A 12,433-nucleotide genomic window follows, 5' to 3' on the forward strand; every position below is an offset into this window, starting at 1 on the left:
CATGAATTCAGCAAACATCGTGCATCTCGTTCAATCCCAATTCGCATCATCCATCAGACGTCTGGACCCTCGCTTCTTCTTTCTTTAATTGCACCCATGTCCTTCCCCCCACCACCACTACACCCACCACTACTATCAACACTACCGCTGCCACTCCTACAATAGTATCAATTCTACCTGGCTCAGTCCTATGTCCATTCATTGACCTGCCCCGAACCTCAAGTTTTCTTCAGACAACTTTCCGTCAAGGTATGTGACATCTCATTTCTCAAATGTGAGACAAGAGTGTGGGAGTTGAAAGACTCGAGGTGGATTGTCTGCATGTCGTCATTCGTCGCAAAAGAGCAGGAACAAGAAGGCGATGTTTGGAGAGAACTTGTACACAACTTGCGCTTCCTCCAGAACTCGGGTCGCCATCGCTGTCGCAGTCGCAGTCGCAAGCGAACCCCATGGTCCTGCAAATCTCATTCGAAGCGAGTCTCAATTTTCATGTCGTGAACGTTTCATATACTGACTTGCCGACCGTACAGATCAGTCACTCCAGTCCATACACCAATTCGAACATCCAAGATACAAACTATCATCGCAGCACGGCTTCACGGCCCATCATAGAGAGACACGCCCATTCCTTCGATACCCGGCCTTTCGAGCAAGACAGGCACAATTCAGACGGACACGGGTCATGAATCCGGGGCAGACTGTTCAAGCTGGCGAATAACTACTCTTCCTCGCATCTGCCCTCTGCGGCTCCCGGTCCGCTAGAAACTGCAGATATCAGATCCATCACCGGCATCTCTTATTCCAGGACGAACCACAATCCCCTGTCGGTGCAGACAACGCAACTGTCTCCCGCGCCGGTTCCTGGAAAGAACTTTCCCCCCTCTTACGCGCTTCTAACTCCGCCATATGCGACCGCAGATGTAAAGGCTCATCATCCGCAGTATTCCATGACCCCAGACTCGTCGACCAAATCGACACCCACCTCCCAGGCTCTCCAGAACAGCCCCCGATCCATGACGGAGCCCGAGGCTCCTCCGCCACAGCCTAAGTCGGAAAACGTCCAGTCGACGAAACAGAAACGAGTGAGGACCGGATGTTTGACCTGTCGCGAACGACACCTCAAGTGCGATGAAGGGTTACCGAACTGCCAGAACTGTCAAAAATCCAACCGAAAATGTAAACGCGGCGTCCGCCTGAACTTCATCGACATTCAATGCGAGAGGCCCCCACGCCTGGTTCCGCGGGCGCGCGATTGGAAGGTTTCTTTTCAGGACGACTCCCGCGACGTTGCCTCCGAGTATCAAGGCGGTCGGGAGAAGTATCATCCCCTCGAACCAGAGTCCAAGCGACAAAAGTTAAGCGTGACGGAGACGACTTACGACTATAGTCAGATAGCGGCTCCAACCATTCCTCATCAGCAGCTCCCAGCTCAACAGTCCTACTCCCACTCTTATGCTGAGTCGGCACAAGCTATGTACTCTAACCCCACAACTCAAGCATATGACGATGCAACAAGTGCCATGGGGCCGTATCCAGAAGCAGCTCAAGGAGTCAGACAATCCTATCAGCAGACAATGCTTACTCCCATTGAACAAGAACAAATTCCACCTTGCCTAGAGGATCGGAACGAGGTTCTGTACATGCAAGTATACGTGGAAGAGGTGGGTTTATGGATGGACTCGATGGATGCGGAAAAGCATTTTTCTCGTCTTATTCCCTTCCAGGCACTCAAAGAACCTATGTTGAAATATGCTTTGCTGGCCTGTGGAGTCCGACATCTCACCTTGGTCAACCCCATCTATCCAGAAGAGCATGCGTTGAATTACTACAACAATGCCACGCAGCTGCTGCTCAAGGCGCTACAGAATCCCGATCGAGACAGCGTCTTGTGCGCCACCACTGCCACCATTCTCAACGTCTACGAAGTCATGTGTGAGAAGGCTTTGCAGAGAATGAACCATATCGCTGGTGCCCGTGCCCTCATTAAGGAATGTCGGTGGGACGCGACTACAACAGGCATCGGATCGGCTTGTTTCTGGCTGAATGTCGGACTGGAATTGTTTAGCTGTCTGCATTTTAATTGGGCGGTTGCTTGGGACCCTGATACCTGGGGCATTGACATTGATATGACACCTCAGCTGGTGCCCGGACACGAAGAAGACTGGACCCACAGAATATTGTGGATATTATCAAAGATCACCAATTTCCGATCCGATGCACAGCGGCGATACCATGACAGCAGTGTCCATGCAGAACAGCTGCGCTTGCACCAGCAAAATAAACAATGGTTGGGTTTGAAATTCTTTTGTGACCGTTGGCACGAATGTGTACCGCCGACAATGCATCCTCTAGCATACGTTCCGCCTCAGATAACGTCGTCAAAAAGCGCGTTTCCTGAGCTGTGGTTCATCAAGAGGACCACCATCGTCGCGAGGCTATTCTATCACACGGCAATGGCATTGCTCGGGTCAGTTCATCCTTTGGCCAGCATGCACCCCCAAAAATCAGAGGAGATGCAAGATATGAGGATTCATCATTCTCGACAGATCTGCGGCATTGTTGCCCACACCAAGGACAGGGGTGTGGCTTCGGCCTCTATCCGCTGTCTAGCAGTGGCCGGTGAGAACCTTACCGTCAGACGGGAACAGGAAGAAGTTCTGCAGATTTTTGACCGCATCAAAAAGGAAACGGGATGGCGAGTCGACTCCATCCATGATGACCTTAGGGAGAAGTGGGGCTGGACCAGCTCTGCTCAAGACTATGACAGCGTGAGCTCAGTGTCTACATATTATGCACCGTCCAGACCTTCAGCTCTTTCGAGTACACCAAACGCAACGCCCCCTCGTGCAAAATACCCTAGCGGCATCGTCAACCCACTGTACCAAAATGCCGATTTTTCGGCCCAGAATCCGCCCTATCAAGGCAACTACGTCCCTCCTGCTCCTGGACATGTTATGCATAACAACACGCAAATGTATGGGTTTTCCGGTATTGCAGCCATTTGACCTTGCTCCAATTTCCCTGTGTAGGGTGTCAGGGCATTACAGAACCTGACATCAAGTGCTTCAGCTCGTTGCATCACAACTTAACGGAGTTGACAGGCTATTGCACCTATCCTGGCGATAGGGGGAGAGTCACCAGGATCTCTCAAATCTCTCGTCTGTGCAATTGGGGGAATTGAGTTTGGAGTTTGGGATTTGACAGTCGAATGACAATAAATATGATCAAGACGGGCCAAATACGGGACTTGAACAGAACCTACTGGTCCTTGGAGGCAAAAAAAAGAGGATTTGATAGGATTTTCTCTGGGAAACAAAAGGTCCATTTTCTGGAAATCAGACGATATGTGCAGGCTTAGTTAATAAGGTGGCTATATGACGACGACTACGTGAATTGTATATGTTTATTCCTTCGCTTCCTCGGCTTGTTCCGTCTCTACAAACATTTGGCTGGGCCACACAAGTCACCAGAACAATTGCTGCAGTGGATGTTGGAGGCCTTCCTTGCGTCATATCGGCAAATTCCTTCTTCGCTTGGGCTCGTAACCTTATTATTCAACATGGTCTCGATTGATTTGTTCACTGGACCTCTCTGACTTCAGCCGCACGTATTGCACCTGAAGGCGCCAAAACACGACCTCCAGGATCTAAAAGCATGTGGTCTCCGAGCCTCGACCGTGGAGCTACTCAGCCATCAAAATGGCGGTCCGCAACCTGTGTCTGTTCTGCCTGCTGACGCTCTTCTCTCTACCTGCGCCCTCTCTCGGAATCAGTATCCAATCTGATATAATTTCAAAATGCAACAATGCGACTGGCCCCGATGATAACTGCAGCATTGTTGGTGATGGTGATTTCTATGGGCTGGGGGTCAGAATCGGCATATATGCATCATGGTTCGCTTCTTGGGTCAGCAACAGCTTCGTTCGCGATGCGAGGGAGATCTGTCAGTCTCTCGACACAAACGCCAGCTTCCTGTTCGCCATCGCAATAGTCGTGGCCACGTACTCCTCGTCAGGCAATATCCGAGTCATCGACGCGTTGATCCTCTTGCTGCTGTCTTTCGGCTATCTGCTTAGCGTGATGAGCCTGTGGGGATACAGGACTCTGCCCGAAAACCGCAAGCATTTCGGCGGCTGGGGCACTCATTTCCGCCTCATGCTCATGAATGCCATATGTGCCTATGGCATCTGGTTCTGGAGTGTTGGTATGACCGACAAGCTTCCTAAATGCAATACGAGAGAACAATGTGGCGGGCTGAAGCTGTGGATTCTCGTTGAAGTCCCCGTCGCCGGTACCGGCATCCAAAATCTGTTCCTGACCTTTTCCTGCGTCATTGGTGCCTTCTACTTCACCATGTTTTTTGCAGCCTGTTTGGCTCTCATCAAACTCCTGCGGGAAATGATCGAAAACGATTGGAAAGGCTGGCGTGTGCCGTTCAGCTGGAGATTGCGAGAGAAGATCGCAAAGGCAGAACCTTGGCCTCTGAATCTGTATGTTTCCCGTCCTCATTTTATTCATCTTGCATACAATGTCCTCGTCTACTAAACCATCAAAGGCCAAGGGGAGTTAGGTGGTCAATTACGATTTCCACCTTTGTATGGCTTGTCTTTGCCATTGTGTCGGTAGAGATGACCCTTCAAATCAACCACGTTACCGGTGAGCGCGTGCAGACATTCATCGCCACTGCCGGACAATTCATCCCGCTTGTCATAGGCGGGTGCACACTTCTCCGAGTCCTTTGGAAGGTTGGCCTCCTGGGATTACCTTTCAAGTTGCTTATGGTGTTTCTGTTCCCGGACGTGAAACCAGAAGGTTCGGACACTACCTCTACTAGTAGCCATGAGACGACATTTTCGGAGCCGGATGAGCAAAAATGGTGGTGGAGAGCCATCACCACGTTCCTGCCGTGGCTTTGTGTTTTCAAGTATTGGAGACATGCTCGCCGAAGACATCCGACGAGAAGAAAGCACCATGAATCGGCTGCTGGAAGCCACACCTCCTCGAGCTACACATCGGCATTGTCGAATTGATGTCAAGGAGAGACTTGAAGAAGCTAGATTAAGAAGTCGGGATGCCAGGTTTATTCGGGCGAGTTCCCGAAGGTTGAGACCTTGACAGAGCGATGCAGTTCGAACAGCGAAGGCGGTGTAGGAGACGGCAAGGCTCCGGGTTCCGTCGAGGCTGAGAGATGTTGAGGATCTATGTAGAATGCGGCAACTGTGCTACTTCACTCTACAAATAGAGGATATGTATTCAGGGCGCTAAAGGTAATCGAAGTGCTTATAATGAGGCTGCCATGATCATGATTGCTGGCACCAAGGTCGGCCAGAGACAGAGAAGGTTCCTCTTTCACATTGTAACAAGGCAAAGTGGCTGTGCCGGACTGGTCTAGGGGTAGCAGGGAGGAGATTTGGCTGGTCACATGTCAAACCAAAAAGGACTAAAATTGGCTCTGTTTATGCAGAAAAAGACCATGCTATTGCTAGGGGGTGTGGTGGACAGTTTACAGTGCTGGCAGTGTGCCATTCTTTACAGTTTGAACAGAGTATTCTATGTTTCTAATGCCGTCTACATATCCTTGAGTGGTGTCACAGTCTTTTCTCACCCCAAAATGCAGCCGCCGTGCTAAGCGCTCGTTGTCCTAGCCACCGCCTCTCCGTGGGCGGTGTTGGTCGTGGTGTTGTTTTCCCAGCGCCGACCAGAAGGGCATTCTCGATTTCCGACCCGCTAGACAGGCCCCTGTGCGTTGTTGCACGTGCATACGCGAACCCTGAAGCGCTCCGTTACAACATAAAACAATGTCAAGTCGATCCTTTTCGGCAGCTCGGGACACGCTCTCTGGCACATCAAGACAAAAGATATGGCTCTACCACAGTGTTGCTCGTAGTGGGTACTCTTGAATATTGGCCCGAGGTCAGTTTGGGAACTTCCCCGGTTGCTTCCACTCCGCTTCATCCTGTCTAGACACTGGTCCTGATCGGGCTCAGGCGTCTGCCCCCACTAACCAGATTATCAACAGAATGCATCTTCCTCGGAAGATCGATAGGCTCTTCTACAATGCCCGATCGGGAAGGAGAGATAGTATAGCTCGACCCGCACCGTTGGGTTTTCGACTGTGCTGGTATCCTGTGATACAACGAGTCTAGTCCTCTGTCCGGGCGATTTAAATGATTTGGAACAGATACTCTCAGCGTGGTCGTTGATCTCCTCAGTTCGAAGGCTCAGGACTTAGCGTCAAGATTGAATATAGCAAGCATCCCAAGATGGGTAAGAAAGTACTCTGTGGCTACGGCATCGATGTGGATGCTGTGAGTGCTTGGATGATGCCTCGGGAGGGTGGATGTTGCACCGACAGAACCAACATGTCTCGCGGCGTGTTTGGTGCAACGGTTGGCCTCGACCGAGTCCTGAAGCTTTTCGACAAGTACAACATAAAGGCGACGTTCTTTACGCCGTGCCATACCCTCGAGTCGTTTCCGTCACAGCTGGCCAAGGTGCGCGACGCCGGTCACGAAATGTAAGAATACTCAGCCATCTGTCTACACATCTTGACCTGGAACACGCGTCCTGACAAAATGTGAAAGTGGTATGCATGGCTACACCCATGAGTTCGTCTCGGACCTCTCTGAGGAACAGGAGCGCGACATTCTGACCAAATGCATTGACGTCATTACCAAATTCACGGGGAAGAAGCCTCGAGGCTGGACAGCGCCGGCGTGGACGCCGTCAGCGAAGACGGTCGAGATCCTGGAGGAGGCCGGCATCGTCTACGATCATTCCTTCATGCATCACGACTGTCAACCATACTGGCTCCCGCACAAGAACAGCGTCACCGAGATCAACCTCAAGATGAAGGCGGCTCACTGGATGAAGCCCATGACGGCACTGCAGCCTTCCAAGATCGTTGAGATCCCCGCCAACTGGCACCTGGACGACTGGCCGCCGCTAAACGTGGGCCAGATTGTCGGGCAAGGCTTCGTCGACCCAGACGTTGTGCTGAAGCTCTGGAAGCGACAGTTTGACTTCTACTACCGCGAGTACGACTCGTTCATCTTCCCCATCACCTGCCACCCGCAAGTGACGGGGAAGGCGCAGGTGATCCTGATGCAGGAAGAGATGATCGAGTTTATCAATAGCCACGAGGGCGTGCAATGGGTGCCGCTGGAGGAAATGGCGAGACAGTTCAAGGACGGCGAGCTGTCGGGCGCCACGGTATTCGGAGGTGTAGACGTGTGATGGCCTTCCATTCCGCGAACAATGTAATTGCTCGTCGATTCTTTCTATCCAAATGGAGCCTTGGACCAGCTTTGGAGCGGGTTCCGGAAATGAGCTCAGGTTAGTCACTGCTAAGCATTTCGGGGTTTAGCTATTGCTGTTATGTCCGTTCTTTTTTTGTTTCATCTTCCATTTACTATCAACTTCATCCTTCATTGTACCCTGTGCGCCCTACAAAATAATTGGTACGTGTGCTTCCCAGCTACACAGGATACCTAGCTTCATTCCCGTGCCCAAGAGACCTTATCATTGCGACTCGACGCCATCGAGTTCGTGTTGGGCACGACCAGCCGGCGACTCCCCGATGGACCATCCTGAGCAACGAAACTCAGTCTCGCCCATCATGCACGCCTCCTGTTATCTCAAATTTGCAATCGAGACCCTTTTCAGCCGCTCTTCTCCGACTGAGTGCAAAGGGCAGCAGGTTGGAAGCCAGGCGAACGCGGGTGCAGGTTGATACTCGCACGTCAAATTGAACAACCAAGGTACAACATCCTGTACCGACCTTGCTTGGCTCCGTCGCGAGGATCGATAACCTCATTTTCCTATTACGCCTACCTAGTTTATATTGATCCAGCCCGCCCCGAGCTAAGGACAAGAACTGTTAATACACAAGTTTGCCAGTCTTATGCTTCCCCGACGAGTGGGGCAGACCTAGACTAAGATGCGGCTGCGGTTGAAGATCCTTTCACCGCGTGCCTTCTCATGTGCAGGATCTTCCATTCCCGGATACCGTTGATTATCGTCTGCAGTTCGCAGAAAACCGATCAGGAAGGAGAGATAAGCATGGCCTTTCCGACTTTCCGAATTGACAACGCTGGCCAAATGGCTCCTTGTGGAAAGAGAGGCTCCGTCCTCCCTTCAATTGGATAGCTTCGGTATACATCTGAAAACTGCTGCAGGGGGAACCCGGGACAATTGGCTCCTGGATCACGGCTCGTGCATCTATACGTCAGCCTCGCTCCAAGGTCAACTTCTATCTAGATTCGATCAGCCCCCTCTCAGCGTCAATGCTTTTATGCCAGACCCAGTCCATGACTCGCTCGAAATAGGGCCACTAGGATATCTGGCGGCGGTCTGCTGGTTCGCCTCGGACATTGAGAGCCGAGATCCTTGGATAAGAGATCGACATGAATTATACAGGGCGACTCATATATAAAGTAGTCCCTTCGCTGCGTGATCGTCACGGTCTGTTTGCTTTTTCCTCTACTATAACATCTCTCTGTCCCGATCACTTTGGCTGGTCGAAGTTCAGCACGGCAAACCAACAGCACCATGGCCTACGGTCTGGGTATCCCCAGGCTTAGGCTTAATAGTCCCTACTGGTGAGATATGCCCCTAATAGTGCGGCATTGGGACTTGATTCTGACGTATGAACAGGCAAAACTTCATTGGAGGTATCCTTATCGGCCTCACCGGAGGGCTGTATGCTGCTCTCAACCTCTTGGGTGCTGGAGGCGGAAAACCGAATTCGTTCCAAGTTGTTCAGACCGCCAATGCCACTCTTTGTGCCGTCTATGCTGTTTCAGCCTGGTTTGGAGGGACTGTGTTGAACACCATCGGCCCAGCCTTGACTGCTTTCGTACGTAGGACAAAGATTCTTGATGGATGTCAGCGGTCAAACAGACTGACCGGTGATCTGTACAGTTCGGTGTCATCGGATATATCCTCTATGTGGGAAGTTTGTGGTATTTTGACCAGCATGGCAAAGAGACTTTCCCAATCATCGCAGCTGTCTGCGTGAGTTCCCACTCCCTTTGGAAGACTATTTCGTTTTGGCAAAAACACTGGCATTAGCGCCGCCGCGATCAGCACATGCTAACTAAGTCTCACAGATCGGTGTAAGACCGAATCAAGAGTGTTGGAGCTGTGGGTTTTGCTGATTTTTGCTCCAGATCTCTGCCGGCTTCATCTACGTGACTTCCGGGTATCTTTCCATGTCGTATTCGGAGGAGAACGAACGTGGAAAGTTCGTGGCAACATCTATCAACCTTCAGGCCACTGGCGCTGCAATTGGTGGCCTGATTCCTCTGATCATCAATCATGACAAGGTACCGTGTACAATATCACTTTCATTCTCCTCCCGATACTCACGACAATCACAGGCGACCAGCGCTGGAGTCCCTCCAGCCGTCTACATCGTTTTCATTGTCATGGATTTTGTAGGCTGTGCGTTGGCATTTCTCCTGCGCCCGCCCGAAAAGGTAGTGAGAGATGACGGAACCAATATCGCCGTGGTCAAGGCCCGTCCATTCTGGGACGAGTTCAAAGGTAACCTCGAAGCTTTCAAGGATTGGAGGATGCTCGTAATGGTGTGATGAATGCCGGGTCCCCAAGGACACTATTGGAGCGGTGGCTGACTTGAATGTAGATTCCTGCTTTTGCTGTCAGTGAATGCTTCCTCGTCTATGGCGGTAGCGCGAATGCGTTCCGCAACAGTCTCCGAGCTCGAAGTCTGCTGGGGTTTTGCTCTGTGACGCTCCAAATCATATGCGGTTGGGCTCTGACGCTGCTCCTTGACAATGAAAAACGTAAGTAGAACCCCCGGCAGTTCACTACCCATCCTTGAATTAGAAAAGAATTCCTTCTTGTGGCTTTCCATCGAGTGCTAATGGATCCATTCTTCAGTCCGCCGTAAAACCAGAGCCCAGATTGGTCTCGCCATTACTGGCATCCCGGTCATGGCCGCATATATCTGGGAGATGATCCGGACGCGCAATTACGATAGGAATAATCCTCCGTCGCCTCCCCTGGACTGGAACGAGCCCGGATTTGGTCCCATCTTCGTCCTGTTCATGTTGAACTGGGTGTCGTGTTCGCTCTTCCAATACATGATTCTTTACTTTTTGGGTTGTTTCACAAACAATCCTCGAGTCGCGGCCAACAATGCTGTGAGTTGCTTTCACCCCCTGATATCTCTTCGAGATTACATTCTTTGGCCATGCCGAGATCTCCCCCTAACTGACGCTATGTTTCTTCCCCTTACCAGGGCGTTTTCCGAGGATTCATGGCCGCGGGAGAAGCCATCGACTTTGGCGTCGACAGCATGGGGGTGCCTTTCTTGAAAGAATCTGGGGCCCTCTTCGCCTTCTACACCGCCGGGGTCATCGCGATGGGATACCTGGCGCTCTTCCATATCGACGAGACCAAGTACTTTACCGAAGAGGAGGTGACGATCCCAAAACATGTTCAGGAAGAGCATGGCCAGACCATGGTCATTGAGGGAATGACCAAGGGCACTTCGGAGACCACCACGGATGAAGAGGCCGCGATGGGCAAGGGCGCCACTGGCGTTGCGGAGGAGATTAAGTTGTGAAAAGAGAAAGAAAACGGGAGTCAAGCAAAGGTTTGCTCCCTCCCTTGGAGATGCGCGCCGTCATCTCAATAGACGTATGTATGCATGACATGTACGAAGACCCTGTCGACTTGGGCTTATCTAGTGTGCAGTTATAGAGTTAGATAGACAGTCTTTTTCCGAATCCAGAGCACAGGTTATTGGATGATTGTGATTTACCTCGACGTGGGATGGATAGACGGAGTGCCATACCAGAGGGATTGTTGCACTACACACACCACGTACTGGTCGCAGTATGGTACGTACACACTGCACCGTACCTCGTGGACTTCTCTCAAAAGTGGAAGTATTCTTTACTCTGCTGTTACCACCCCCTGTATGGCGTGTGTGCGTATATTGCATGTGTCCCTGTACATAGGAGTTAGAAATGGAAACGGGGACGGAAACGGAAATGGAAATGGGACAAGTGCGGGCTTGGGGGGTTGTATGCGAGAGCGGAGCAAGGAGGAAGGAATACGAGCAACACGGGTACGGATATGATGAGCTATTAAGGACGTATGAGACTTGAGTTGGTATTTATGTGCTTAGTAGTTCAGGTAGGTTTGGGTCGGGTGGATTCAGGGAGCTACCTGATACTACCTATAAGTACTTGTACAGAGGCAGATCCCCTGGTATGATACAACGATTTTAGTGCCGAGCTTGCGGAGGCCTACCGGCCACTCAGAACACGCTGTTGTATGTCTCGCACCTGGGCCGCCATTGGCAGAACCCCGCCTCGTGATCGTCTTCCCAGCGACAATCGATGGACTCGATACCTGGAGCACAACACTTCCTCCTCGAGCTCTCCCATGATCTTCAACCTCGCCATCGCCTGCGCCACCCTGCCTCCACCCAACGAGGCTGGCAAGGTGTGTGTGCGTGCTTTCCAGTTACACTCCGGAAGGGGCTGGTGAGGAACTCACCCCACCTGCGCGGCTGCGGCGGTCCTGACAAATCCGCGATACATACAATCTTCTTGTTCATCATGCCCCTTTTGTGAATCGGGTGGGTATAATAGACTGCGAGGATGATACCGCTACTCAACCAATCGCAGCCGTTACGAGTAATGACGGTCACGCCTGTGTATTGTCACAAGGCTGGCTCTCTGTTCCCATTGGACGGCCTCGGACTGTCGTCCAACCGGCCCGCACCAGATCAGAACGACAACACTCTACGATATCACATCTTCATCCATTCCCTGGAGCCTGTGTTGGAGTTGAGAACAGGTCTGCTAGAACCGGGAGAAGTCGGTCTCATGCGACGGATAGAAACTTCAAAGATGGCATGGGCAGCAAGGAGGCAAAATCATATTTTGCTCCTGGATTTTACGGAATGAAAGAGCTCTCCATCATCCTGTGTTCCGACTTTTGATGTTGGAATTTTGAGTAAGAATGCCAATCGGGGCCGAGCATTTGCCACTACTAATCGTAGGACCCTTTGGCCTGGGGCGGCGGAGTGCGGCTCGCTCAGTTGCAACCTAAAACGGGATTGGCTGGGGCCCGTTAGGCATGCATGCAGTTTCTGACTTAATCAGAGCCTAGCAGCTCCTGAGTCGTAAGGTCGCTAAACCAAAGTCATGCTTAGCCGAGAGGAAGCACGGTAGGGTTAGCAACCAATAGTCACTTCAGCGAACTCTCATTGTTAGGCGAAAAGAACTTCGTGAAAAGTATTGGCAGCACTGGATTGCCCTCAGCACAAGATTCCAGCCGAGCTGGCAATCGAGATGGACATCCGGTCATTGAGTAGCTCTCGCAGTTCCGTGCTTGACATCAATTGCCAGACCACTCTTCTTCTGTTGCTGGTTCCCTCTCCCATGACCGATGGC

At 51.5% G+C, this 12,433-nt stretch overlaps 4 protein-coding genes across 4 annotated transcripts; all 4 read left to right on the forward strand.

Annotated features, from left to right (window-relative positions):
* Window positions 1-947: 947 nt before the first annotated feature.
* Window positions 948-3,005, forward strand: Z519_08538 (uncharacterized protein; the record flags this gene model as incomplete). The annotated part of the gene is made up of 1 exon (XM_016766266.1): window positions 948-3,005. One exon carries the CDS (start codon window positions 948-950, stop codon window positions 3,003-3,005), a length of 2,058 nt encoding a protein of 685 aa, XP_016617424.1.
* A 693-nt stretch (window positions 3,006-3,698) lies between these two features.
* On the forward strand, window positions 3,699-5,029 carry Z519_08539 (uncharacterized protein; the record flags this gene model as incomplete). Its single annotated transcript, XM_016766267.1, has 2 exons — window positions 3,699-4,489; window positions 4,555-5,029. 2 exons carry the CDS (start codon window positions 3,699-3,701, stop codon window positions 5,027-5,029), a joined length of 1,266 nt encoding a protein of 421 aa, XP_016617425.1.
* A 1,233-nt stretch (window positions 5,030-6,262) lies between these two features.
* Window positions 6,263-7,235, forward strand: Z519_08540 (uncharacterized protein; the record flags this gene model as incomplete). Its single annotated transcript, XM_016766268.1, has 2 exons — window positions 6,263-6,516; window positions 6,584-7,235. 2 exons carry the CDS (start codon window positions 6,263-6,265, stop codon window positions 7,233-7,235), a joined length of 906 nt encoding a protein of 301 aa, XP_016617426.1.
* A 1,411-nt stretch (window positions 7,236-8,646) lies between these two features.
* Z519_08541 (uncharacterized protein) lies at window positions 8,647-10,590 on the forward strand (the record flags this gene model as incomplete). The annotated part of the gene is made up of 7 exons (XM_016766269.1): window positions 8,647-8,856; window positions 8,922-9,014; window positions 9,170-9,325; window positions 9,380-9,586; window positions 9,646-9,805; window positions 9,903-10,165; window positions 10,264-10,590. The coding sequence occupies 7 exons, from the start codon at window positions 8,647-8,649 to the stop codon at window positions 10,588-10,590; spliced, it is 1,416 nt and encodes a 471-aa protein (XP_016617427.1).
* Window positions 10,591-12,433: the final 1,843 nt, after the last annotated feature.

The sequence above is a fragment of the Cladophialophora bantiana genome (genome assembly GCF_000835475.1).
Source record: "Cladophialophora bantiana CBS 173.52 unplaced genomic scaffold supercont1.13, whole genome shotgun sequence".
Classification (NCBI taxonomy): Eukaryota; Fungi; Ascomycota; class Eurotiomycetes; order Chaetothyriales; family Herpotrichiellaceae; genus Cladophialophora; species Cladophialophora bantiana.